Genomic DNA, 25,365 nt, shown 5'->3' with positions numbered 1-25,365 from the left:
CGGACATACTTTCCTTTATTAGGATTTACTAGAGTTGGGCTTTAAAAGCCCATTACAGATGAAAAAATTTGGGTAAAAACCATATAAAATCCAAAATAATTGGTTAGTAAACTATAGAATTCAAACCCTCATGCCTCATCAATCAAACAGCACCCCACGCCAAGGCTAGTTTTGACATTTATGTTGAACTTTTATATATATATAATTTATATTAAAAATACAAAAGACGAATAAATCGAGTCTACTCCCCATGACTCACCCTTGTTTGCATAGATAAAAGAAAAAACCAATCCGACTCGACCAAGTTCATTTTAGGTTTGAAGCAGGTCAGGGAATCTTGTTTTTTCCTTCTAAAATTGAGTTGTGGAGCTTAAAAATCTTACAACCCTAGTTGATTTACGATTGGATTGGAAAAAAGGGATTGGATTTCGATATTACACTCCTAATTTCAATCTTATGAACAGTTAAGTTATAACTTAAATGTAAATTCAAAATAGTTTCATAATTTCATTCATATGAATTTTTGTAAACATACCTAAACATTGAATCTATAAATCTCATTTTGGAATTTAGTTCCAAAATGGAAACAACCATCTTTTTTCCTATCATTTTTCTACATTAAAATAACATCCATAAGCAAAATCAAAAGCCCAAGAACAACATTCATTCAAGTTGTGCAAAAACAATCACAACTCAAAGATAAACATCAAAGTCACACACACAGAACATCAAAAAACCTCCATAAATTCAAGAGTTCGAGTTTAAGTTAAACCCTAAATTGCCCCTCTCTGCTTCATGGAAGCAATCCCTCACTCCTTTCATACTCCTCCATTGAATCGAACTCATATTTCGGATACTTATTGTTTCCGTAAGATCCATTTTCTTCTCCATTCTTCGAGTTAATATCATGAAAATACCTTCCATTCTCCATGAATCTGGTGTCGCTCATCCCTTGCTGCCGTGTCGGTTCGTGTCGCCTCCTTCTGTAGCCGTCGTCCTCAAAATTGCTCTGGTACTGGTAATTTCTAGCGTTATTGTTCTCGAAAGCGCTCTCGTACTCAGAATTTCTGTACTCATTGTGGTTCTCGTACTCGGAATTTCTAAACCCATTGTTGTTCTCGTAGTTATTGTTTCCGTAATTTCCCGTCTGAGAATTCGTCATCGGATAGGCAGCTTTATGATTGTCCTCGTCCTCGTCCTCGCCGTCTCCCGCGAGAATCTCCTCCTCCACGTCGGTAATCGTCCGAGTATTTTCATCAGCGTCGGCATCACGGCCGTATAGACCGTAAGCATTCTGCGATTCGTCGAAAAACGGCGCGGGAGCCGGCGTCGGTGCCAGAGATGGAGATATTTCCGGCGGAGCAGAGACCGGTGCGGGAGGAAGCTTAGTAGGAACAACCTCGCGATCAGTGTTGATGAATTTACTGAAGAATTTGTTGACTCTGGCTTCGATTTGGACAGAAGAGAGGAGGAGTATGAAGAAGAAGAAGAAGGAGAGAAGGTTGAAAGTAGTGGAAGCTGCTGCCATGGCTGCGAGAGAGAGAGAGGAAAAAGGTATGGAAATGGAAGGCTTGTTATGGGATGAATTTATATAAAAGAAAAAGGGATTGATATGGGAATTTGGGTTTGTTGGGTGTTATGGAGGCGATGAATTATGCGTGGATTGAGGGAATTAGAAGAAGAAGAAGAAGAAGAAGATGAAGAAGAAGAAGAAGAAGAAGAAGAAGAAAGAGTGTGGGGCAGAGGAAAACATAATGGTAATGGAAAATATAGTGCACGCTGCATGTGCAATGCACTTGAATGTCCGCCATTATAGGCGCACCTAATTTTTTCGCCTAAAACAACAAACACTACCATAGCCACACCCAATAATAATATGATATCCGCTAAAAACAACAAACATCAATCATTTTTTTTCTTTCAAAATATTCGTTTTGGACGTTCAAATTTTAAAATATTTAATTTTGGTCCTTATATTTTTAATTTATTTTTGTTTTAGTAATTTTTTTTTTAATATAAAAATGATTATTTTGGTATGTTAAAAATGTAATGAAAGAATCAAATTGATCATCTTTTAGAAGTACATGGAACAAAATTGACATTTTGAAGTATAATAGCTAAAATGAATTAAAATTGAAAGTGAAATTACCAAAATAAATATTTTAAAAATACCGTGACCAAAGTGAAATTACATAACCATATTAGTATTTAAACCTTGTGTTTATTTGGTTTTATAATCTTAAACTAATATGTTCTTAGACTTCTAATTATACATCTAATAAATTATTGATATTTTTATTTTGTGTCAACTAAGTTTTTGACATGTTTTTTGTTTTTGAAAAAACAGTAGATCCATTAGACATTGATTAAAATTTTAGAGTCTTGAATACAATTCAATTTTATATTTAATATGTGACGGTTTAATTTACTTCTTCTTTTTTTCTTTTTACAATTTTGAATATGTCATTCACCTAATAAGTATGAATTTGAAAGTTTAATGATTTATCAACTATTTTTAAGTTTAGTGAACTTCTAGATAAAAATGAAAATTCATAGACCTTTTAAATGCAAATTTAAAAGTTTGGGGATTTTTGCTATTTAACAAAAAAAAAAAAAAAAAATCTATTTGACACACATATTTTAAGGAAAACTATATTTATTGGTCTTTATGTCCCATGAATTTTGAGAAATGGTTTTAAAAGATCTCTGGTATTGCATTTTTCGATTATTATTATGACGAGATGATATTTTGTTGTTTTTAATACTTTTGTGATATATGAAAATAAAATAATTTATATTTACCTTCTTTCTATCTCCTTTTGCTCCTCTTCCCTCTTTGTCGTACATTCCACTTTCTAAATATATATGGATTATTTAGTGTATTGAATTGGTTATTATAATTAGTGGTTATTATAGTTTGTAGATATAGTGATTTGTTTTTCTTGTACTAACTATTTCAACTTGGGTTATAAATGAAGAGAGAATGTGGTTGGTTTCATTCTAGCTAAGTCTGAGTTGCATTAATGGGTCAATGGTTACAGATATAGTAATCAGACTCAAAGTATTAACAGATATAACACAATGCAAAAGAATTTACAGATATAGTCAAATTTAGATCCAGCTTTCAAAATCTATCAACGATAGATTATATCGCTTATAGGAATGATAAAGTCCATCACTAATAGATTTTTTTATGTTTGCAATTCTTAAGAAAATGTTACTACACACTTTACTATTAACCCTAAAAACGTTGTCCATTTGAATTATCCTGTAATATTTGGAATTTCGACTATTATAGTAGAAGATTCAAACATTGAGTGGACTATATTAATTCACTTCATTCAAGACAAGTTGGGGACAAATGCCCATAGTTCTCCATTTTCACTCGTGGGCACTCTTCTATCATGGTGCGTGACAACCATGATTGGCAAGGTCACCCTCGACTAGCATATAATTTTTAAATTTTTTTTTTTAATTACTCTTTGTTGTACTAAATGAAAATATCAAACCAATTTCTTAAATTTTATGGACTTCACATTTTAAGTACCAAACAAACCCATTACTAAATAAATTACCAAGACGATAAAATTTAGTATATAAAACTAAGAAATAAAAAGAAGAAAGAAGAAAAAGAAAAAGAGAAAATAAAGAATCTTCCATAGTCAAAAGATGCCATTTTGTTTTTCCTTTAGTGGTCATTAAAATTATAGTGTAAACACTCTTTTTGCTTTTTCATGGATAGTTAAAGATGTTGATTTAGGCACTGAGTAAATTACCAACAATACCCTTTATCTCCTTTCAAATTATCCAATCAACCCATTAAATTGGAGAAAAATTTCAATGCTAAAATCATTTTTCTTCCATTCACATTTAAACAATTGAGAAATTCGATTAGTTTCTATTTAATCTTTAGATTTCAAAATATTATACATTTAGTCTTTAAATTTTAAGTTTGGTTTTAATTTAGTCTCTATGTTTCAAAATGTTACGATTTTACTATTAACATTTGAGTTTTATTTCAATTTCATTCCTATATTTCAAGATTTATACTTTTAACTTTGATTACTCACTAAATATTCATCTTCCATCTTTAATGTTATCTATGTTAATATATTAAAAATCATTGCAATAAATTATAATTAATCACTTTTAAAATTAAATTTAAAATTTCACTTCATGATCATTTTTAATTAATTAATAGAAATTGACGTCAATGGTTGAAAGTGAGTATTTAATAATAATAAAAAAAAAAGGTTAAAAATGTAAAATCTTGAAATCTAGAGACCAAATTGAAATAAAACTCAAATCTTGAAGGTAAAATTATAACATTTTGAAATTTAAGAAACTAAATTGAAACAAAACTCAAAACTTAAAAACAAAATGTGTAATATTTTAAAACCTAGGGACCAAATAAAAACTAGAGCCGAAACGTGTTTCCCTAAAATCTATACTTCTACTCCACATCATTTTTAAACACGTTACTATGACAACAAGGAACAAAGTTAGGACCTATTTGGACTAATTAGAGAAAAAAAAAAGTTTAAAATACACTTTGATTTTTTTTTAAATGACTTATTTTCAAAATTAAACACTTGAAAAGTTAGACCAAACACACCACTAATCTGAAACAATTTTCATACCATCATAGTATTAAAAAAATTCAGTGGAATATTTTTTTAGCAACATAATAGCTATATTCAAACGTTTAATACCAATATGAGCATAATCCAACAATATCTACCATTTCTTCGGTCGAGTTAGGAGGTTTGAATTACTATTTTTTACTCCGTTGACGAAGAAAGGAAAAAAACAAACAAACTATAGTAAATCAAAACCCTTCCATTTCTACAAATTTGGGTAAAAAGATGAGGGGAAAAGAATAATGATATGATGAATTAGAGGGGGAAGATTTGGGAAGTGTTATGGAACAATTGTTAAAGTAAAGTTGAAGAAAATATGGATTTAGGGATCCATGGCGCAATCATAGGAACAACGACAGCTTTGCTTTTTCTAACTGTTTGTGTTGGCTTTTCAGTGATGGATAGAAGAAACTCTTTGACTTTTAGCTCTATTTGTATTTGAATTCAAATCTCTACTTTTGAGCTTTGAAAATAAACGAAAGTTTGGTGAACTAGGAGAGAGAAAATGTTTAGGAGAGAGATTACAGCTCTCACTTTGGGCTTTGGGCCTCTAATGTGGTGAAACCATTGGGTTGGGCCGGTTAATATGGCCCACGGTTTGGAAGGTTCAAACGAAAGCCCAATTGTTGGTAGAATAATATGGGCCTTGCTCTGACAAAATGGAAATGGATTAGCCACTTCCCCAATAACGGAGCCTTATGATTTGGGCTTGGTTTCCAAGGCCGAAGCCCAATTGTCGGATTTAGAAACTGACCAGATAAATAGCCAAATTTAAGTTTTTATTTGGATAAATAGCAAAACTTTTTAAAATTGTAAAATTTGTAAAATGGATTATAAAATTAGAAAATAATGATTAACAATTGTCAAAACTATCCCCACAAGAAATTTTAAAAGTGAGAGTTTCAAAACCGTTTGAAAACAACGAATATACTCTACCTAGACAACTATCACACACTAAACAATACATTCTGACAAAGTGTTTAATCCACATGTATAACAAATAAACTATTTTCTTCAATACAAACTTGTGCTTAAAAAGTAAACCTACTCTAATTGGAATATTAGATTGAAAGAAATCAAAATCTTGAAAATCAATGATTTTAGTGTTGCCCTCGAGAGGTGGGAAGAATGATCAATGTCTACTAACTCATTATTCAAGTTTGGGGTAACCGATGAGACATGGTCAACAACTACACATAAATCAATTTGAGGGGACTCTGATAAAACTGACATCAATCACAAAATATCTTTATCATCAACAAAGCCAATCCGGTACATTGTCAAACGAGATATAGTTAACTCATCGGAGGAAAAAGTTTACCTTGGATATATTCCAAAAATTGTTGGAACGATTAATTTGATGGAATATGTGCCTCAAAATTTCGAAAATCATGGTAGTGAGAATTCTCATCCCATCGACCATCAAAGAGGAGTCTAATCTATTGTAAAGTCATAGCAAAAACAGTGGCTTGTTAAATAAATTACAACAAACCCTAAATCGATGAACACTTTGTGTGAGTAACAAAAGTTATCGTCATTTTATTTACGAAGTGATATTTCTTTTTTCCAAGTTAAAATAATAGCAAAAACAATATATAAAACTAATTTATTAAAAATAAGAGAATATACAACTAATTTATTAAAAATGTACGTATAAATTTATGAATTTTTTTTAAAGATTTGAATAAAATTGAATACATATAAAATAATGAAAAACCATTCAAAGATTTGATAAAATATATGGATAAAATAAATTTTAATAATATATGGATATTTAAAATATAAATTTGGTAGAAAATTTTGGATATTTAATTAAGGTGAGATTGATTCGAAAAGTGGTTAAAAATAATCTAAAAAAATATGGAGGTTATGTTAACTACGTGAGTAAAATTAGAAGGGTAGTTGTTCTTGAGGAATATCAACATTTACGTACATACATAACTCAACCCTATATTTGTAGTTTCATCAAATTGGGGGACTCTAATAAAACTGACATCGACCACAAAATATCTTGTATATAGTCAAACAAAATATAGTTAACTCAAAAAATTTTACCTTGGATAAATTCCACAAATGGTTGAAATGACGAATTTGATGGAACATGTGGTAGTGAGAGTTCTCATCCCATCGACCATCAAAGAGGAGTCTATGTTACAAAGTGATGTTTCTTTTTTTCAAATCATTAAAATAATAGCAAAAACAGTATATAAAACTAATTTATTAAGGATATGAAAAATATACAGCTAATTTATTAAGAATATATGTATAAAATTATGAAAAAACAATTAAAAAATTGAATAAAATTGAATGCGTATAAAGTAATGAAAAACCATTCAAAGATATTAATAAAATATATGGACAAAATAAAAGTTAATATTATATGGATATTTCAAATATAAATTAGGTAGAAAAATCTGTATATTTAATTAAGGTGAGATTAATTCGAAAAGTGGTTAAACAGAATCTAAAATAATAATAAAATATGGAGATTATATTAACTCATGAGCAAAATTAGAAGTGCAGTTGTTCTTAAGGAATATCAGCAATTACACTGGATACATAACTCAAAGGTACTCTAAAGGGGAGAGAACTTTGCGAAAAATGGATCAACCAAATTTCATTTTTATTGAATACAAAGTTTACAGTAAACAATAAACAAGATATAAATTTAATTATAAATTATAACATGTTTTAGAAAGGGTTTCAAGAAATCTCACCTTTGAAGACCTTCCTTCACATTTTTCCTCGAATGATTACGAACTCCTTGAAGACATTCTTTAAGATTAACCTGAAAAAAAAAAAAAAAAAATCAAACACTACCATGAACGTTACCTTGGTATTCTCAGGTGAGAACCCAAGAGTGGTGGGCTTTGATTATTTTGGTTATGAGAGAAAACTTAATGTAGAGGAGGAAGGATTAAGAACTCTCTTCACACAGAACTCTTCTGTAGTTTTTTTTCTTTCTCAATCTCGATTAACCAACAACTTACAAGAAGAAGCAAAAACTTTTTCTTTTCTACTTACTAAAAATAACCACCACCCACTTACGTGAGTGGAGAGAAAATAATGGGAAGGGAGTTGTTCCTTATTATTAAAATAATAATAATATAAATATAAATATGATAACTAACTTATCATATTATATATATATATATATAACATATAACCTATAGTTTTAATATTGTATCATATACAATATAAACTATAATTTCTTTTCTCTTTTATATGACATTTAATATAAATCTTATTTATATTAAATTTAACAACTATGAATCCAATTAATAGAAATTATATTTGAATCTCATTCAAATATTCATTTCCTCCCATTAAGTTATAATGTATGAAATACATTATGACAATTATATCACATATAATTGAAACAACTTAATTATATCATATATAATTAAATCCCTCTATTAATTTGAACAATTCAAATTAATAAAAAAATTGATTCACAACTAAATCCTATCGAACTATCGAGGGAACCTCATGGACCTGTAGCTTGAAGCTCCAACGGTACATGAATAATTAATTAAACTCTTTAATTACATTACTCACCATCCGTTAATTATCAGACACTCCACTAAAGACCGACAGCTGCACTCTTCACACTATAAATATATTTCTATGTCTATTGAATATAACCAATCAACAGTACGATGACCCTTCACAAATTGCTCGTAAGTACAGCTAGGCCAAATTACCATTTTGTTAATGAACAATAAATCATAGTCCAACTATGACTAAACCGCTCTTGGGCCAGGAGAAGGTGTGGCGCCACATTGTTCAACACTCGGAATCAGCCCTTAAGGGAGCAATTCATCTACTTACATCTGCCTCGGGGAATGAGTGCATTCCATCTTCTGTAGCTGTGTTCCCAGCTCCCCCAATCAAACAAATCTCCAAAATGGTAGGCTTGTTGAGTTGGAAATCTGGCCACTCTCACCTATACAAATCAAAAGATCGCCCTCATAGGCAGGAGTGCAAAACTCACTCAGGATTCAGGTCATGTTACCTATGGTCATCCTAGTGAAATGTAAGTCTCTATTATGAACGGTGTTATATAATGAGATTAAACATTTCGTGGTCCGGTTTTATACAAACTCCTTTGTATAGAATATCCCTGTTCGCATGTCTATACATGAACGATCAGGATCAGATCATTTATAGCACTTTACAGCAATTGTAACACTTACAAAGCAGGTCATACTCGTAGTGTCACTAGGATAAGGTACCCAACCTTATCCATCTACTACAGACCATTTAGGTTATCACTTATAAATGATCCACCCGTATGTCTCTACATACATGCTTAAGTTACAAAGATAACCTTAGATATTAGTTTATTGATTTATGGTTAATGAAACTAAAATATCATATATTTTATAGATAATAAATAAAATATCATATATTTTATTAAATACATAATGAATTTGTTCAACAATGTTTATAACTATAGAACCCTACGAGATTTAGGGCATCAACCCCAACAATCTTCCACTTGACCTAAAGCTAGTGGGGTGTACAATAGAATCAAAATACAAAGTACACAAATAATAAACTAGGGCACAACACGCGCCCAGTACAAATCTCCCACTTGCCCTTGTCCAGACGTGGCTTGTCCCATAGACCTATACTCTGCAGGTGACCTTCAAACACCATAGCCGCAAGGGACTTTGTAAATGAATCAGCAACGTTGTGCTCTGAAGCCATCTACATGACAATCACATCCTCTCAATGCACAATCTCTCGAATGAGATGATACTTCCGCTCTATATGCTTATCGCGCTTATGACTCCTAGGCTCTCGGAAATTAGCCATAACACTACTATTATCACAATAACGTATGATGGATTTTGACATGTTTGGAACAACTTCCAGATCAGTCAAGAATTTCCTGATCCAAACGGTTTTCTTAGCAGCTTCACAAGCCACTACATAATTAGCCTCCATGGTGGAGTTAGTGATGCACCCATTGCTTGGTGCTTCTCTATACTACTGCCCCTCCATTAAGAGTGAACACTAATCCTGATGTGGATTTCTTAGAATCCTTATCAGTCTGAAAACCAGAGTCTATGTATCCCGTAAGGATCAAATCCTTAGAACCATACACAAGCATGTAGTCCCTCGTTCTCTGTAGATACTTGAGGATGTTTTTTACGGTAGTCCAGTGATCTAATCCTGGATTAGATTGATATCTACTGACTATCCCTACTATATAGCAGATGCCAAATCTAGTACATAACATCGCATACATCAAGCTACCTACAACAAATGCATAGGGGATTCGTCTCATCTCCTCAACCTTTTGAGGTGTCTTAGGACACTATTTCTTAGACAATGTAACTTCGTGCCTAAAGGGCAATAAACCTCTCTTGAAGTTTTGCATCGAATATTTAACAAGCATCTTGTCAATATATGATGCTTGAGACAGAGCTAGCATTTTGTTCTTTCAATATTTAAAGATTTGAATACCCAGAACAACTGAGCCTCTCCCAACTCTTTCATTTGGAATTGGGTCGATAACCTATTCTTAACTACAGTCAGTAAACCTAAATCATTCCCAATGAGTAGTATATCATCTACATACAACACTAGAAAACCGACTGAACTGTTGATGATCTTCTTGTAGACACAAGGGTCATCAACGTCTTGATCAAAGCCATAAGATTTGATTGCAATATCAAACCTTATGTTCCAAGATCGAGAAGCTTGCTTCAGTCTATAAATGGACCGATTAAGCTTACAAACCTTTTGCTCTTGATCTTGGGTTATGATCCCCTCGGGCTGCACCATGTAAATGGGCTCCTTAAGATTGCCACTCAGAAAAGCAGTCTTGACATCCATTTGCCAAATCTCATAGTCATAATATGAGGCAATGGTTAGTAGAATTCGGATAGACTTAAGCATGGCAACAGGCGAGAAAGTTTCCTCATAGTCAACTCCCTCAACTGGGTATAACCTTTACCACCAGTCTAGCCTTGAAGGTTTGCACCTTCCCATTAGCACCCCATTTCCTCTTGTAGATCCATTTACAACCTATAAGTTTAACCCCATCAAGTTGATCTACAAGATCCCATACAGAATTGAAGTATATAGACTCCATTTCAAGATCTATCGCTTTGATTCATTCATCTTTGTCAATATCCTCCATTTCCTTCTTGTAAGACAATGGATCCTCAATTTCGCCATTAGCTATCATAGCCAGGATTTCAGTTAAACCTATATAGAGAATAAGTGGGTTCGCAACCCTCCGACTACGTCAAGGTTCCCTCAACATTTGAGGTGAATTTGACCTACTAGATGAACCTACTTCAACAACTCTTGTTGAGGTACTAGGTTCTTCAACAACTCTTGTTGAAGATTTAGTAGTTCCTTTGGAAACCTCATTCAACACAATCTTACTTATGGGTATGTGCTCCCTTATGTGGTCTTCTTTAAGAAAAGTAGCATTTGTCATACAAATACTTTGTTTTCTTTAGGATCAAAGAAGTAACCACCTCTCGCTCCTTTGGGGTACCCTACAAATAGGCATAATCTTGAACATGGTTCCAATTTCTTAAGATTAGCCTCAAGCATATATGCTGAGCCCCCAGGCTCTGAAATGACGTAAACTAGCTTTACGACCATTCCATAACTCCAAAGGTGTTCTGGCAACACTCATGGAAGGAATGCAGTTCAGGAAGTGTAACTCATCATGGAAGTGTAACCCTAAAATGAGTTAGGTAAGGAAGTGTAACTCATCATAGACTGAACCATGTTCAACAGGGTTCGATTCTCCTTTCTGATACACCATTTTGTTGAGGTGTACCAGGTGCTGAGAGTTGGGATACTATTCCATGTTCTATCATATAGTTCTAGAAAGTTAAATCCATAAACTCTCAACCTTGATCAGATAGAAATGTTTTAATCGTTCTATTTAATGCATTTTCAACTTCAGCCTTGAATTCTTTGAACTTTTCAAAAGATTCAGACTTATGTTGCATTAAATAAACGTACTTATATCTTGAATAATCATCAGTAAAAGTGATGAAATATTTATAACCTCCCCTAGATTTAATATTTTTCGGACCACAAAGGTCTGAATGTATTAGCTCTAGAGGTTCTTTAGCCCTATGACCTTTTCCAGTAAAAGGTCTCTTAGTCATCTTGCTTTCAAGGCATGACTCACATACAGGTAAAGAATTTTTTTCTAACTCGCTTAGAAGTTCATTCTTCACCAACCTCTCAATCTTATTAAGATTGATGTGTCCTAATCTTAGGTGCTAAAGCTGGGCATTTTCCTTAGAAGAAATTTTAAGTCTTTTATGTTGAGTAACAACAATTTAAACAACTCAGTGTTATGGAGGGCGTTAATCGCTAACGATCATAGCACATACAAATTATTTTCTAGTTTTGCAAAACAAATATCAACACCATTCTTAGTAATAAACACTTTATTAGAAAGAAAGTTGATATTATAAAATTGTTCTAGCAAATACTTTACAAAAACTAAATTTCTTTTTAAATCAGGAACAACAGATACATCTTTTAAAATAAGATTTCTGTTCTGTAAAGTCAACCGGAGACCTCCCTCTGCCACAACCGAGACGACGTGTCTAGTTCCAACTCGCATCGTCATCTCACTAGCATCTAGTTGCTGCCAGGAACTAATTTCTTGAAATGAAGAACAAACATGGTTAGTGGCCCTAGAGTCAATAATCTAAGTAGAATCATCATTCTCCATTAAACAAGTTTCTAATACAAGCCAATCATATTTACCTTATTTGGCCTTTTTCTTTTCTGTCAACTATTTAGGGCAGTTCCTCTTCCAATGCCCATCTTGGTTACAGTGGAATCATTTTCCTTTGTCAGCCTTGATGAGCTGTCTACCCCTATTCGCAGCAACTACAGGGTTAGCCTTCCCCTTTCTACCCTTCTTCTTCTTCCACTTTTTGGTGCCAGAGGAAGAAGGTACAAACTCAGTTCCAGAGGTCGAACCTTTGTTGAACTTTTTAGAAGATGAAGTAATATTTGCTTCACCTTTCTTCTCCTTGCTTTTCAACAAGGATTAAAAGGTCTGTAGCTCGTTGAGCAGGGTGGTCAGATTGTAGTCAATTCTGTTCAAAACAGCATTGCTATGGAAATGCAAGAAACTTTTAGGGAAAGATTCCAGTATTATGCTAACCTAACTGGCTTCATCGATGTTTGACCCGTTCATCTCCGTCACGTTGAAGTGGATCATCATGTTGAGAACGTGTTCTCGAACAGATGCCCCTTCTTGCATACGGGCGTTGAAGATATATTTGAGATTGTCATGCTTGAGCTGTGCAAACGGTTGTCTGAACATTCCCCTCAGGGACTCCATGATCTCACGAACTGTGAGCATGGGCTCATGATTTTTTCCCAAGACTTCATTAAGGCTTGCCAAGATATACGCGCAGGCCTTTTCGTTTGCCCATGTCTAACGCTCATATGCTTCCCGAACATTTCGAGGAGCATTGACAGCTGGAATGGGATCCTCCATTAGGACAAATCGAAGATCATCGATGACCAGAATAGTATTGATTGTGTTCTTCTAACTAGCATAGTTTTTTCCCGTTAACTTATTGGCGGCAAGTAAACTTAAAGTAGCGGTAGCCATTTTAATGAATTTGCTGAAAAAGAACAAACTATTTTAGTCTACTTGCAATAAAGCACTTAAGAAAACTAATCAGTTTTTAGTAAAATAGTCTAGTGTACCCTAAGTGACATCTATTTTGCAATGATGTTTCAGTGAGGCATGTTAAAAGTCACTGTAGGGTGATCAAGTGCTCTTTCACTGAAATGAGACATTCTCAACAATTAGACAAAAACAACTCCTTGTCACTGTAACTAATAGTCACCATTGTTCGGTTCAGATTTTGTTAACATCCTTAACAATTCTATGTAAGTGTAATCCCCTCATTTTAGGTTCTAGAGTTCTGCACCGATGAACCAACTGTAGAGAAAAAATTGATTGGGACATGAAACTAAAGCAACCCTATCCATTTCTAGAGATCAAATAAATCATCATGCAATACAACCATCCTTTAGGGGGACACACACGATGCCTCGAGGCAATGCATGAAACTTTATTTAACCTAATGAGAGAGACCGAGGGATGTGCTGTCACACATCCCATTCTCACTTACTATAAAACTCTCTCCATTCACCTTGTTATTGATCTGCCCAAATGCCACCCATAGGGGGACACCCGTGGTGCCTCGAGGTCGAGAGTAGATCTCACGGTATGAACTTTTAGGGAGAAACGTGTAGAGGCTAAAATGAAGTATCATATATCACATTTTCCTCCCATTGAGTGTTCAACCTAGGTTTAGTTAACTTAGGAAAAATCCGTCTACTGATTTTATCTAAGTGTTTGTTTAATTTGCTAAAAAAACTACTTTGTCTTTGATGATTAAACAATTTTGATTAAAGTCTCATTTAACTCTTTAATAGACTTTGGTCAACTTTGCTTGTGTGTAACAAATCTATCTAATTCACCTTTCCAGGTAGGTTCCCAGGTAGGGGTGTGACGTTTCCATCGACTTAAGTACCCCAGCCTAGCCAAAACCCACATTAGACAAAAGGTCTCTTATAGATACATTTTTTACATACTTAATATTTTATTAAGAATCAATTTGATCCTATTAAACCGATTAAAAGATAAACTTAGATTTTTAATCTAATTAGAAATGTGATCTTAGGTCTATCTCAATCATATTTTGAAACAATTTTAAAAAATGATTATAGCCTAAGGTTTGCATGCAACTCTTTATTATTGATTTTAATTCTAATTTTATTTAGTTATAACAATTAAAAACAATCATTGCATGCTTGACATACTTTAGTTAATTATAACATTTATAAATTAACCTAAGGTAATGTCATGCTTCATGCAGTATTCATTCATTACTAATATATAACAATTATATAACTAAGTAATGAATCATGCTATGGCATACATTCCATACATTCATTCAACCATATATATATAACAATTATAATATAAATGATGCATGGATATGCTATAATGTATGCATACATTAAAGAAACTCTTAAACAAGAGTATCCATGAGCGTGTTCGGATCTTTCCTATTTCATTGTGACCGAATTACCACACACACATTCTAACAAATAGGTATGCAATTTAACACTAATTATAGGCATGCTTTGACAAATAAAAAATAATAGATTGAGTATACGTACCATTTGAAGACTGTCTTCACACGAACTCAATCAAGTGGAAGAAAACCCTCTATGGTCTTTATCGCCCAGCGAACAGTCGACTACCAGTAGCACGATCGTCTACACGAACGGCAGCACACGAATAAGCAAGATCGGGGCGACACCACCACTTAGAGCCCTTGGTATTCTCGGAGTGAGAATCTAAAGAGTTATCTTTGATGGAATTGGTAGAGGAAGAAGGAAAGGGATGATCATGTAGAATGACAATCAAGTGGGAGAGAGCTATCGTATAACGGGTGCTTGTCGCTTAGAGAAAGGTACATGATCGTATAGGTTTTACTAAGCGATCTTCTAGTAATTAGGAAGCGTTCGTTTAGAAAACTCGACGCACTAAGCGATCGTTTAGGAAAACTGAGCGATCGTTTAGGCGATAAGGCGCTATCGTATAGGCTCTCAGTTAAGTGATCAATACGTTTTCACACCTTGAACGATTTTTTTGAACTTTTTTCAAAATGAAACCAATTTTCATTTTATTCTTTAGTTACAATAACCGAAAATGATTTTCCCACTAACGCACGATCCAAGAGAAATATCCGACCAGTTATCACATAACCAACCAATTAATTAACAAATGAATATAATCATATTATATTCTTAACCTATAGTTTGATATCATATATCTACTATAGTAATTTCTCCTCTACTTGATATAAATCATATTTATATCTAATTTCCTCCAAAATAATGTATATCATACATTTAGTCAATTATATCACATATAATTAACTAATATAATTGAACTACATTTTATCAATTTGAACATTTCAAACTAACCTAAAAACTGATTCTCAACTTTATTCAAGCTATCTAAGGGACCTTATGGACCTGTGGCTCGAAGCTCCAACAGTATGTGAACAGTTGACTAAACTCTTTAACCACGAGATCCACCATCCGTTAACTGCCAGGCATTCCACTAAGACCAACAACTGAATTCTTCTTACCACAGATATATTTTTGTGTCCATCGGATATAACCAATCATGAGTACGATGACCATTCACAGATGCTCGTAAGTACAACTGGGCCAATTTACCGTTTTGCCCTTGTATTTACATCTCACTCCTTAAGTACCACTGATTCCTCTAATGAAAAATACAACATAGTCCAACTATGTGTGAACACCTCTCGGGCCAAGACAAGGTGTGTGGCGCCACATCATTCAAGCCTTGGAATCAGCCCTTAAGGGAGCTATCAATCTACTTGCCCTACTTCGGGGAAGGAGTGAATTCTATCTTGTGTAGCTGAGTTCCCATCTCCCAAATAAGACGAGTCCCCAAAATAGTAGGTTTGAGTCGGCGACCTGGCCACCCGTACCCATACAAATCAAAGAACCACCCTCAATGGCAGGAGTTGTCAACTCACTCAGGATTGAGGTCATGTTACCTATGGTAATCCTAGTGACGTGATGTCTCTGTCATGAACGGTGTTATATAATGAGACGTTAACACTTCGTGGTCAGGTCTTATACAAACTCTTTGTATAAGACACCCCGTTTGCATATCCCCTACACGAATGATCAGGATCAGACCATCTGTGACAAGTCATAACACTTGTGACCATTCCACAAAGCGGGCCGCATTTGTAGCGTTACCAGGATAAGGTTTCCCTTCTATATCCATATACTACAGACCATTTTGGTTATCACTTAAGACATGATCCACTTGTATGCCACCACATACATGCTTAAGTTACATACTGATAACCAGAGATTTTCTGTTTATTGGTTTGTGGTAAAGCAAATAAAACAAACAACTGAGCAAAATCAAGATGTGAAGTAAAATATCATATATTATACATCACAAGTGTTCGTACAAATTGTTTACAAACTACAGGACACGATACTTTAGGGCATTAACCCCAACAATCTCCCACTTGTCCTAAAGCGAAGTGGGGTGTACATAAATCTAGTACAAAATAATAAACTAGGGCATAAAAGTTGTCACACCCCACCCTAGACCACCCTCTTAGCCTAGAGAAGGGCGTGACTGCAGCAGTTATCAACCTTGTGGCTGACACTTACTGCCTAATAACTCTTGCGGAATAACTCTGATACCAAAATATAACTTAAGTACAGCGGATTATCTTTTGGCCAAAATTTATTAAATTAGAAACATAACATATTTAGAGTCATTACAACATTAGATTTACAAGTCCCAAAATCCACAAACCCTAGTCACTATATGAACAACAGTAACATGTGTACAATATTAACAGTAACCACCTAACAGATAGGTTACAAATCTTTTGATCCTTTAGTGGTAGAGCAGATGCAGAGCTATCTTCAGAGGATTTGACCGCTACCTGTGGGGGGAGGGGGGAAAGAAAACATTTGAAAATGGGGTGAGCTTGCGCCCAGTGAGTGACTTAATAAAGGTAATTGATTCTCATGCAAAATCTCAATAAAGAGTTTAATTGAAATATAAGCTTCTACAGTACTTATACTGAAGTATAAACATTTTTCAAGCATAAAACATATAAAGTTGTTTTAATCATAAAATAGTAAAATTATTTCTCAGTTGAGAATAACCCTTACTATAGATAAAACAATCCCAACACCAACTGCTAGTCAAGAAAGAACTCTTTTGCTCAATCTCTGACTCTAATTACCTACGTGCACGTGATCATACTAAGTACCGTCATACCTTAGGTACTTCTGTTCAAATACCTTCTCAAATGTCCTTCAGTATCTGGTTGTTTTGGTACCTTCTCAAACGTCCTTCAGTACCAATAGATACCTTCTTAAATGTCCTTCAGTATCTAGTTGGGCGGATACCTTCTCAAAATGTCCTTCGGTATCACGTTTTAAGTAAAATTAGTCATAAATGACTTTTTGTCTTTAAAGCATGTAAAGTATAACACATATAAAAACATGGCTTTAAAGGTACTAACGCATGCTGAGTATATTTAATACATATAAATCGCTTTTCAACAATTTCTCACACATGCATGTGTTTAAAGCATAACTCATGGCTTGCTTGGAAATCACTTGTAAAACTAGCTGGCATGAGAATAATCTTCTTTAAAACATGCTTTCTATAACATGTTGTAATCAAACATTTTAAGCAAATGTTTTAGTCAAAACGTTTTAGCCACTCACCTTGATTGCTTAGGAGTTTTTCACTCTAGTAGCTCCCTTTTCTACCTCGGGCTCCTTTTCACCCCTAGAATTCAGATTCAATTTACAGCTCAAATTACTCACAGTTATAAATTTTATTTTGAGATACTTCCTTCTACAAACATGTTTTAAAATGTCTCAGAAAACTTACCCTAAACTTTGAGCTTAGAACTCCTCGTGGTTTGGTTGGAATCACAAAATCTTCAAGACTGGCCCAGACTGATCCAATAGCTTGACCCTTCTGTCTTATTTTCAATTTCCAACGCAATCCCTTCGAGCTTTTCTTCTGGTAGCCCTACCTGAAAACTAGACTTTCAGAGCTTTCAGGTGGCTTTGGAATCACTCCAAACTCACGAGTAAATTGGGAGAACTCCTCATCCCAAGTTGATGTGTCCTCTATGTCTAACGCATGAATTTGGCTCCAACGTAAGGTTTGCTCAACTTTCCCACTCTTTTTACGGTATTTCTGAATTTTGAACTAAAAATGAAGTCTCTTGGATCTATTTATAGGTGTCCAAACCTTCTCCGAATTTGACACCACCTACTTGGCTACATGGCCAAGTGTCTCATTATCACTTCATCAACGCAATGCTATGATCATCACAAGTTAAGTGACTTCTTCCCACCTTGCCAACGCATGACCTCCAATCGAATGGCACCACCTCAAATTCTTAAGGCTTAAGGCTTTCCTCCCAAAAAGACACATGGTTTTGATGATGTTATCCTGATGATTTCATCCTTGTATGCGTCCAACTCTTGGTTGCTCAACGCCTAGTCCATAAGCAACACATAGCCTCTACTCAACGCATAATAAGCCAATTCACTATTATGACAATTCAACTTAGCCATCGCAAGGAGCTAACCATCACCAACGCATTGGGTGACCGTCCATTCTTGACGCATGGCTCACTTGCACGGCGTGCTTGGCATGGGCGCATAGTGCTGGCCATCAATGCATAAACGTGCTGCATGGGCTGACCGCTCGACGCATGGGCGTGCTTGGCCGCATGGGCTGCGTGTGGTGCCTTAATGCTTGGCCGGGTGCTTAGGCGCATGGGCGTGCGGCGTGTTGGCCATCGCTCGCTCCCTCACATGGGCGTGCGGTGTGTGTTGGCCATCGCTTGCTACTTCACATGGGCATATGGCATAGGCTGCACGCTTCTCTGCATGGCAGGGCACCTCGATGCACAACATGGCTGCTCGGCAGGGTGCTCACCACATGGGCATGGCCACTCGGCAGTGTGCTCAACGCATGGGCGTGGCCACTCGACAATGCGCTTAACGCACGGGCGAATCCATTTGACACATGTGTTCGATCAGGGCTACTCGACGCATGGCCTGGGCGCTAGCCGAGGCTGCTCGACACATGGCCTGGGCACTGGCCAAGGCTGCTCGACGCATGCCACCCTCCAGCCCTTGTGCCATCCCAATGCCTCACTTCTATTTTCCTTCCTTCACCAATGCATCCAACGCATCTAACGTATCCATCATCCAATGCATCCAATGCATCCAACACATCCATCATCCAACACATCCAACACATCCAACGCATCCATCATCCAACACATCAACACATCCACCCACCAATTTCTACACTTAGTCAAATTTTTTCCAAAATTTCCCTAAAAGTGAACCTTCCAAATTTCCTCTTTTCTTCTAATTTCCATTCTTTTCTCTACCATTCCACACTAGTTTCCACATCAACCTACTCATCACACTAATCTCAATAGGGAACATACTCAAGTAGAGAAATTAGGATTCGGGGTTCACATTTAACTCCCCCTTATAAAAATTTCGTCCTCGAAATTTCGTTACAAGTCTGTTAACTAAACAACTGCGGGTATTTGTTTCTGATTTGCTCTTCGGCTTCCTATGTTGCTTCTTCCGTGCTATGGTTTCGCCATAGTACCTTTACCAATGGGATTGTCTTGTTCCTTAAAACTTGTTCTTTTCTGTCAAGAATCTCCACTGGTTCCTCTTCATAAGATAAATTTTCTTTCAACTGAACCGGTTGCTCAAGCAACACATGGGTAGGATTTGGCACATACTTTTTAAGCATTGCCATATGAAACACATCATGAATACGAGATAATTCTAGAGGTAAATCCAATCGATATGCCATTGGGCCAACTCTTTCTATTATCTTGTAAGGTCCAATATATCTTGGGCTTAGTTTCCCTTTCCTACCGAATTTGAGTATTCCTTTCCACGGAGATAACTTCAGAAATACTTTATCACCAACTTCAAACTCTAATTCTCTTCTCTGCTTATCGGCGTAACTCTTTTTCCTATCTCGGGCTGTCTTAAGATTATCTCTTATAATCTTAACGCTGTCTAATGTCTGTTGCATAAGTTCTAGACTTAGTAATTTTCTTTCATCCACTTCATTCCAGCATATCGGAGTCCTACATGGCCTACCATATAGTGCCTCATATGGTGCCATCCCGATACTCGAATGATAACTGTTGTTATACGCAAATTCGATTAACGACAGATGCGTATCCCAACTGCCCTTAAATTGCAATATACATACTCTTAGCATGTCTTCTAATGTCTGGATGGTCCGCTCAGACTGACCATCCGTCTGTGGATGAAAAGCAGTACTTAAATATAATTTGGTTCCCATAGCTTTCTGCAAACTAGGCCAAAACTTTGATGTAAATCTGGAGTCTCGATCTAATACAATTGAAACTGGAACTCCAAATTGACTCACAACTCGATCAACATACAACTTGGCTTATTAGTCTAGGGTATAAGTAACTTTAACAGATAAAAACTTAGTTGCCTTCGTCAATCTATCCCAATTACTCATACACCATCATAGCTCGCTGGTGTCTTAGGTAATCCAAACAGAAAATCCATCGTGATATGCTCTCATTTCCACTCTAGTACTGGGAGTGGATTAAGTAATCCTATTGGCCTCTGTCTGTCTAGTTTAACTTGTTGACCTAATAGACACATGTCAACATACTCCGCTATCTCTCTTTTCATACCAGGCCACCAATACGATCTCTTTAATGTTCTGTCATCTTCATACTGCCCGGATGCATAGCATAGGCTGAACTATGTGCTTCTTCTAGAATAGCTTGTTTAAGTGATAAGTCCTTAGGTATGCATATACTACCTTCTTTCAATAGCACTTTGTCAGCTCTTAATTGGTAGTCTGTCCTCAATCCTTTATCTACTTCTTCAGCTAACTTTTGAAGATCGGATTCCTTTAACTGCTTATGTAGAATATCTTCTACGAGCGTAAGACGCACTTGAAATGAAGCTAGTAACCCTCCTTTTTTACTGATTGATAATGCTGCCCTAGCATTATACAACTCATAAATCAGTGTACCCTTCACTGAATTGATACTAGCACTAGCTGATCTAGTTTTTCGACTTAAAGCATCAACTACTACATTTGCTTTACCTAGGTGATAGTCAATGGTACAGTCATAGTCTTTGATCAATTTGAGTCATCTTCTCTGTCTCAAGTTTAGTTCCTTCTGATCAAAGATATTCTTTAGACTTTTATGATCTGTGAATATATGACACTGCTTACCAAACAGGTAATGTCTCCACAACTTTAGAGCTAACACAACTGCCGCTAACTCCAAATCATGTGTAGGGTAGTTACATTCATTCTTCTTTAACTGTCGAGAAGCATAAGCTACTACCTTTCCCTCCTGCATCAGCACACATCCTAACCCTTGTCGAGATGCATCACAATAAACCTCAAACTTCTTACCTGGTGTAGGTAGAGTAAATACTGGTGCTGACACCAACCTCTGTTTCAATACTTGAAAACTATGCTCGCATTCTGGCGACCACTCAAACTTCGCATCTTTTCTGGTTAGGTTTGTAAATGGAAGAGCTATCTTAGAAAAGCCCTCCACAAATCTCCTATAATAACCTGCTAAACCCAGAAAACTGCGTACTTCGGTTACATTCAGGGGTCGTTCCCAATTAACTATTGCTTCTATCTTTTGGGAATCAACGCTAACCCCATCAGCTGAAACTATATGCCCAAGGAATACGACTTGATTTAACCAAAAATCGCATTTACTAAATTTGGCATATAACTCCTTTTCCCTTACAATTTATAACACCATCCTCAAATGTTCTTTGTGTTTCTCCGCATTACTAGAATACACTAGTATGTAGTCTATGAACACTATCACAAACTGATCCAGATAAGAATCACAAACTGATCCAGATAAGAATGAAATATCCTATTCATCAAGTCCATAAATATCGCAGGAGTATTTGTCAATCCAAACGGGATTACTAGGAACTCAAAATGTCCATATCTAGTTCTGAATGTAGTCTTTGGAACATCTATGCCTTTCACCTTCAACTGGTGATAACCTGATCTCAAATCTATCTTAGAGAACACCGTGGCTCCCTTTAACTGATCGAAAAGATCATCTATACGAGGCAGTGGGTACTTATTCTTAATGGTCACCTTATTCAATTGTCTATATTCTATGCATAATCTAATAGTATCGTCTTTCTTCTTAACAAACAAGACTGGCGCTCCCCAAGGCGACACATTGGGTCTAATGTACCCCTTATCCACAAGTTCATGTAACTGAACTTTTAACTCTTTCAATTCCGTTGGTGCCATCCTATATGGTGCCTGGGATATAGGTGTTATACCCGGAACTAACTCAATAGTGAACTCTTTTTCCCTGTCAGGTGGTAAGCCTGATAACTCTTCAGGGAATACATCTAAGAATTATTGTACCATAGGTACATCCTCAGGTTTCAGTTTCTTATCCTTTGAAACTGCTACATAGGCTAAATAGGCTTCACATCCTTTACTCAACAGCTTTCTAGCCTTCACTGTTGATATTAAACTTGCTGGAAGTATTCTTTTACTTCCCATTAGGGTTTTTTCTTTTTCACCTGGTTTCCTAAACACTATTTCTTTCTTAAAATAATCCATAGTGGCATAGTGTTTACTTAAGAAATCCATACCTAAGATAACATCAAACTCTAGTAATTCTAATGGAATCAAGTCAACCCAAAAACTCTGATTTCCAAGAATTACTTCACAATTCTTGTAATACTCATGTACAACTAAAGTATCTCCTACAGGCGTAGAGATAAACAAATCCTCATTCATACGCTCTGGCACTCTATCTATATGTAATGCATACATGCTAGATATGAATGAGTGCATAGCACCAGGATCAAATAATGCATAAGCGGATTGATTACATAAAGTTATCATACTAGTTACGACATCTGAAGCCTCTTCCGTTTCCTGGTGTGTCATAGCGTATATTCTACACTGCTGCTGCTGCTGTTGCTGTTGAGGTCGTCCAGCTACCCCTTTCTGCTTAGCTACATCGGATCCCTCACCTCTAGTTCCGGTCGTTCTAGGTTGGTTTACAATCTGAGTAACTCCTCCTTGCTCATTATGTGCTCCGTGACCTAGCTGAGAACAATCTCTCCTGAAATGCCCCACTTGTCCGCACTGGAAGCACACATTCCTATTACCATAACATATTCCTATATGAGGTCTACCACAGTTTACATAAAGTGGTTTCCTCCCTGTACTAGCTACTGACTCGCTAGCGCGACCTGATACCGATCTATCACTCAGTCCAGCTGCAGGTCTTGACCTCTTTTGACTTGAACTTTGTTGGCTCATGCCTCCAAAGCTCCTTATACCTGACTGTCCAGAGAACAGGGGTCTAAATCTCTTACTTTTCATTTCTCCAGGCATTCTAAACTGTCCTTCACCTGGCTGGAGTACATCTTCCCTTGCTACACTCTGCTCTACTCGAATAGCGGTCTCAACTAACTGAGTGAAATTCACCCAATTAGATGTAGAGGTAACAGATGTATGTATCTTTCTTCTTAGGCCATTCTCAAATCTCCTACACCTCTCATTTTCTTCCGTGATGATCGGAAGGGCATACTGAGATAACTCAATAAATCTTTGTTCATACTCAATAACTGCATTACTCCCTGAGTTAGCCTAAGGAATTCTTTCCTTTTCGCTTCTTTAAAAGAACTAGAGTAGTATTTATCCTCAAATACTTGTCTGAACTCAGACCAATTCATAGTTTCCGAAATACCCCTTCTAGCCTCTATTACTTTCCACCACTTTTCAGCCCCTTTCTGCAGCAAGAATGCCGCTAACTCGACCTTACGGTCCTCAGAGTATCTCATAACCTTAAAACACTTCTCAATCAAGTCCAACCAGATCTCTGCATCTACTGGATCTGTTGCTCCATTGAACGTCATGGCTCCTAAATCTTTCAGCTTTTCGACGCCGAATTTCTTTTCTGGATCATTTTGAATCGATCCTACACTCGCCGCCAATCTTTAAGTGATTCTATCAAACACTCGATCCTCCATCTGGAGTTTTACATCTACCCTTGGTGTACTGGATTCGTTTGCAGAAGTTGCTTCCTGCTCTACTGAGTCTCTAACTCTTTTCCCCTTCGGATCTGGGTCCCGTCTAACTTCAGGACCTCCGCTGGTAGGGTCAACATTCCTCTCCTCAGTTTGCTTGCTCCACTTGCCACTTCTCCTCAGCATGTTTGCCTAATTATTAGGTACACGTGTTAGGGACTTATCTATGGGACTTAATCTAATGCATGAACTCTCTCTTTCACCCAATACCTTATGCTTTAATACTAAGCTAGTTCAAACCTTTCCCAAGTTTACGTATACCTTTGCTCTGATACCAAGCTAGAATCAGCTAACTCTTTAACCTTCCCCGAAACTTATACTTTGATACTAAGTTGGTATAAACTAATTCCTTAATTGTCCCAGAAACTTATGCTCTGATATCAAGCTATCACACCCCGCCCCAGACCACCCTCTTAGCCTAGAGAAAGGCGTGACTGCAGCAGTTATCATCCCTGTGGCTGACACTTACTGCCTAATAACTCTTATGGAATAACTCTGATACCAAAATATAACTTAAGTACAACGGAATATCTTTTGGCCAAAATTTATTAAATTAGAAACATAACATATTTAGAGTCATTACAACATTAGATTTACAAGTCCCAAAACCCAAAAACCCTAGTCCCTATATGAACAACAGTAACATGTGTACAATATTAACAGTAACCATCTAACAGATGGGTTACAAATCTTTTGATCCTTTAGTGGCAGAGCAGATGCAGAGCTATCTTCAGAGGATTTGACCGCTACCTGTGGGGGGAAAAAAAAAACATTTGAAAACAGGGTGAGCTTGCGCCCAGTGAGTGACTTAATAAAGGTAATTAATTCTCATACAAAATCTCAATAAAGATTTAACTAAAATATAAGCTTTTACAGTACTTGTACTGCAGTATAAACATTTTCCAAGCATAAAACATATAAAGTTGTTTTAACCATAAAATAGTAAAAT

At 35.9% G+C, this 25,365-nt stretch overlaps 1 protein-coding gene and 1 pseudogene across 1 annotated transcript; both read right to left on the bottom strand.

The window, feature by feature from the left end:
* Nucleotides 1–483: 483 nt before the first annotated feature.
* LOC120077157 (uncharacterized) lies at nt 484–2,347 on the bottom strand. The gene has a single exon (XM_039031061.2). The coding sequence runs from the start codon at nt 1,526–1,528 to the stop codon at nt 794–796; it is 735 nt and encodes a 244-aa protein (XP_038886989.1). The 5' UTR covers nt 1,529–2,347; the 3' UTR covers nt 484–793.
* Nucleotides 2,348–12,477: 10,130 nt separating this feature from the next.
* LOC150036257 (uncharacterized) lies at nt 12,478–24,542 on the bottom strand (annotated as a pseudogene).
* Nucleotides 24,543–25,365: the final 823 nt, after the last annotated feature.

The sequence above is a fragment of the Benincasa hispida genome, chromosome 5, assembly GCF_027475165.1.
Source record: "Benincasa hispida cultivar pf3 chromosome 5, pf3_genome.v1.1, whole genome shotgun sequence".
Lineage (NCBI taxonomy): Eukaryota > Viridiplantae > Streptophyta > Magnoliopsida > Cucurbitales > Cucurbitaceae > Benincasa > Benincasa hispida.
The sequence above is the reverse complement of the archived record's forward strand: the minus strand, read 5'-3'. Positions and strand labels throughout refer to the sequence as shown.